Source organism: Pelmatolapia mariae, linkage group LG3_W (genome assembly GCF_036321145.2).
Source record: "Pelmatolapia mariae isolate MD_Pm_ZW linkage group LG3_W, Pm_UMD_F_2, whole genome shotgun sequence".
NCBI classification, from domain to species: Eukaryota; Metazoa; Chordata; class Actinopteri; order Cichliformes; family Cichlidae; genus Pelmatolapia; species Pelmatolapia mariae.
The window spans coordinates 54583253-54587357 of NC_086229.1; the positions used below are offsets into that span (position 1 = coordinate 54583253).

Here is a 4105-nt window from a genome sequence, read left to right on the forward strand (position 1 = left end):
GTTTCCTCTTTAAAAGTACTCCTGGTTTCTAAGCACACAACGTTCAGTTCTCTTAATTGTACCTCTGTCCCCCTTTACTGGCTAATTTACATAAGATAAAATCATACAAACTATTACTAAAGCTAATCCTCCGATTACTTTTCATTACTTTGTGCTCACACTAGAATCTTTGTCTAAGAAGCTTTTGACCTTCTTTACAATTTAAACGACTAATCTTCTGGGACGGGCGATTCTCTGGGATCTACGCTTCTTTTAGGTCACATCCATGTCCCCCTTTCTTGGCCAGATCCGTTCGGTCTCGTGCTTCCTGGATTCTCACCAACCCCTTCGTGGTTCTGCTCCTTCTTCTGTAATGGACAGAAAAGGAAAACATCTCTCTGTGAAGCCTCAATAATCTGTTATGTTCATCCATTGTTCTTCTAATTATTCAAAGTTGGTTCAGAGTATCATGTTAAGCGCCTTGAGGCGACTTTTGTTGTGATTTTGCGCTATATAAATAAAATTGAATTGAATGTTCGGGACTCTCTAATCAAAAGGATTAGTCTTATTATTATTCATATGTGTAAGCTTGTTTGCAATATATCGCCCAGACAGTCACGCTGAACAAAGCTTATGACCTTCACAAGAATGAGTAGCAGCACCTATGTACACTGTAAAAAAAAAGTAATATAAAAGTATTTTACTGTGTATTTTACAGTTTTGTACTGTTCTTCTAGAATATCATTAAATTAACATAAATAGACTGTGATTTTACATTTCAAATGTAAATTAACGTACAATCACTGTAAATGTATTAAAACATAATTTTCTTGTTTTTTAAATGTATCTGTCTGTACATATGCATATTTAGATTGTTAAAATACATTCACAAATGCATTGTAATTTCACAAATATTTGTCCGTTATTTGAAAGATTGAACTGTTACATTCAAATGTAATGCTATGGAAAAGTATATAAAATGATTCTTATGAACTTTTTTTACATCAAATAATAATTATTATTATTGTTATTTAGGGCGATCGTGGCTCAAGAGTTGGCAGTTCACCTTGTAATCAGAAGGTTCGAGCCCCGGCTTGGACACTCTCGGTCGTTGTGTCCTTGGGCAAGACACTTCACCTACCACCTGCTGGTGATGGCCAGAGGGAAATTATAAAGTGGAATTGTAAAGCGCTTTGAGGGTCTCATAAAGCGCTATATGAACGCAATCCATTATTATTCAAACCAACTGTTAACTGTATATTTCTGTACATTTAAGTATTATTCATGTTGCCACAGTCATTGACCTTGTTTATAGGTAATTTCATTGTTTAATCACATTAAAATGTTCCTAATTTAATGTTTAACAGCACTTGGAAAAGGAAAAATCCCATGTAAAATTAGGGCAACAAACTGTATTGTCATTACTGAAAATAACCGAGTTTTGGCTTCTCCTGTTAAATCCAGAATTTAATTCAAAATCCTGCTCCTCACATACAAGGTCTTAAATAATCAGGCCCCATCTTATCTTAATGACCTTGTAGTACCATATCACCCTATTAGAACACTTCGCTCTCACGCTGCAGGCCTACTTGCTGTTCCTAGAGTATTTAAAAGTAGAATGGGAGGGAGAGCCTTCAGTTTTCAGGCCCCTCTTCTGTGGAACCAGCTTCCAGTTTGGATTCGGGAGACAGACACTATCTCTACTTTCAAGATTAGACTTAAAACTTTCCTTTTTGCTAAAGCATATAGTTAGGGCTGGACCAGGTGACCCTGAATCCTCCCTTAGTTATGCTGCAATAGACGTAGGCTGCCGGGGGATTCCCATGATGCATTGAGTTTTTCCTTTCCAGTCACCTTTCTCACTCACTATGTGTTAATAGACCTCTCTGCATCGAATCATATCTGTTATTAATCTCTGTCTCTCTTCCACAGCATGTCTTTATCCTGTTTTCCTTCTCTCACCCCAACCGGTCGCAGGAGATGGCCGCCCCTCCCTGAGCCTGGTTCTGCCGGAGGTTTCTTCCTGTTAAAAGGGAGTTTTTCCTTCCCACTGTCACCAAAGTGCTTGCTCATATGATTGTTGGGCTTTTCTCTGTATCTACTGTACAATATAAAGCACCTTGAGGCGACTTTTGTCGTGAATTGGCGCTATATAAAAAAATTGAATTGAATTGAATTGAATTACAGTCTTTTTCTGTCTAGTTTCCTGTTCTTAATATATTGCCTCTGCAGCTCTGCACTTCCTGTATTTTTAGTGTGGCTGAGCACTTGGTTTGTGAGTCAATGCTGGCCTTCCTTTATGCAGGCCTTTATTATTAAAATACATAAAACAATGTAATCAGAAAATAAGCACTAAAATATATATGTATTCTTTAACAACTTGTAATGAACATCTGGCATAATTACACCAGGGAATTTTTAAGAATGTAGAAAATTTTATTTTTATGGGTTTTAGAATTGTTTTATTTAGTCTCCATTAGGATTTTATTATATTGATAACATTTTATTGTGTAAATGTTTTAAGAGGTGTTTTTTTCTTTTGTTTTTTTTAATCTGTGCTCCCTGGAAATAATCTCTTTCCGATCAGACCTGCTTGTGCCCTTGGTATTTGAGTCACTTGCCCCCCCTTGTATTTAAAATAATCATTCTATTCAGCATGACATTCTGGCGCATCAGCTTTAGTGTCCGCGTTCAATATGCACCAAAAACTGAAATGGGAGGATGACTGTTCTGATTTACTGTTTTACTCATAGACTACTGGATACCTGTCCTTATAAGCCATCAGATGAAACCTTCATGAAACCTACCACCATCATCATCATCATCACCACCTCTCACTTCCAGCCAGATCTCTGGTGATTGTCCTTTTGTGGGATGTTCACACTTGTAGAAGCCTTCGTTCTCCTTGGACACATGGATAAGCCTCAACCTTCCTTCAGGCATTTTTTCAATAAAAGCACCATTTCTGTAGAAAGCAGCACTGAAATTGGACGTAGACTCCTTTGCATATTTTTCCTTATAGGAGCAGTTTAGTGTCACACTGTCTCCCTCAGTCAGAGGAACAGCAGGACCCTGCAGGATCAGACCAGCTGAAATGCAGAAAGATAAACTGTGGTATCTGACTCTGGTTTTTGTCCTTAGTTAAAAAATTGCAAAATGTGTTCATTTTATTTTTACTTAAGACACAACATCAACAATCTGACATTACTTAGCAAGCTTACTTCTCACTCTGATGTTGATGGTGTTGCTGCACTCCCCGCTGTCAGACTCACACCAGTACACTCCACTGTCAAATGGGTAGACAACTTTGATGGTGCAGGATGATCCATTTAATTTGCCCCAGGTCTCACATGAAACAGAAGACTTTGTGGATGTGTTTCTCTTCACTGTCCAGCTGCTGAAATTACCTGGCACTGCACAGCTCAGAGTCACAGTTTCATAATAAAAGAAGAATGACCTGCCGGGATGGATGCTGAGAGTAGCAGCAGCTGCAGCTTCAAAAACATCAGGTCGAGACACATCAGTTAACATGCAGTGTGTGGAGATCAGTGACATAAACATACATATATATACACACATATATATATACATATACATAGTCTAGTGTTACATATTACAGGCTTTAAGAGCATTAAAAAAATAGTAAATGAAAATTGATGCAGTTACACAGGGAAGACAGATGATAAGAGGATAATTAATGTTCACACTGCACTGAAAAAGGCACACAGAAACACACAGATTTACCTTTAACAAAATCGAAGCAGTGGATGAGAGTCCAGAGTAAAAAAGTGAGAAGAGGCTCCATGGATTTCATATTCTGGAAAAAAAAAAAGTCGACAGTATGTGGGAGAATAAAACATATGTCTCTTCCTTCTTTCTATCAACACCCGTGTTTCAGTTTTAATCCTCGAATTAAGGAAGTGTGCTCAGATGGGCAGTTTTGCTTTTAAAGGTTACTCGGTGAATGTCCTTGGTTGACATAAACTATTGAAAAGTGCTTCAGTGTTTGATTATTTAATCTTACTAACCAGAGGAGACACTGGGTCATCTTTTATGAAAGGAACTTTCTAAACCACGATTATAAGTATTTTAATTACTTTATATAAAGTGTTCAGACTGCATTGAA

General features: G+C 37.5%; 1 protein-coding gene across 1 annotated transcript; it reads right to left on the minus strand.

Moving 5' to 3' along the window:
• Positions 1-296: 296 nt before the first annotated feature.
• On the minus strand, positions 297-3510 carry LOC134623766 (Fc receptor-like protein 5). Its single transcript, XM_063468786.1, has 3 exons — positions 3201-3510; positions 2787-3068; positions 297-347 (listed from the first exon to the last, which is right to left on the minus strand). Exons 1-3 carry the CDS (start codon positions 3508-3510, stop codon positions 316-318), a joined length of 624 nt encoding a protein of 207 aa, XP_063324856.1. The 3' UTR covers positions 297-315.
• Between the last annotated feature and the right edge of the window lie 595 nt (positions 3511-4105).

Coding starts and splice junctions, on each gene's coding strand:
- LOC134623766 (XM_063468786.1), bottom strand. CDS start 3,510: ATGTTAACTGATGTGTCTCGACCTGATGTTTTTGAAGCTGCAGCTGCT. Junction 3,069..3,200: donor CATCAACATCAGAGTGAGAA/GTAAGCTTGCTA, acceptor TCTGCATTTCAG/CTGGTCTGATCCTGCAGGGT. Junction 348..2,786: donor TGATGATGATGATGATGGTG/GTAGGTTTCATG, acceptor TGTCCATTACAG/AAGAAGGAGCAGAACCACGA.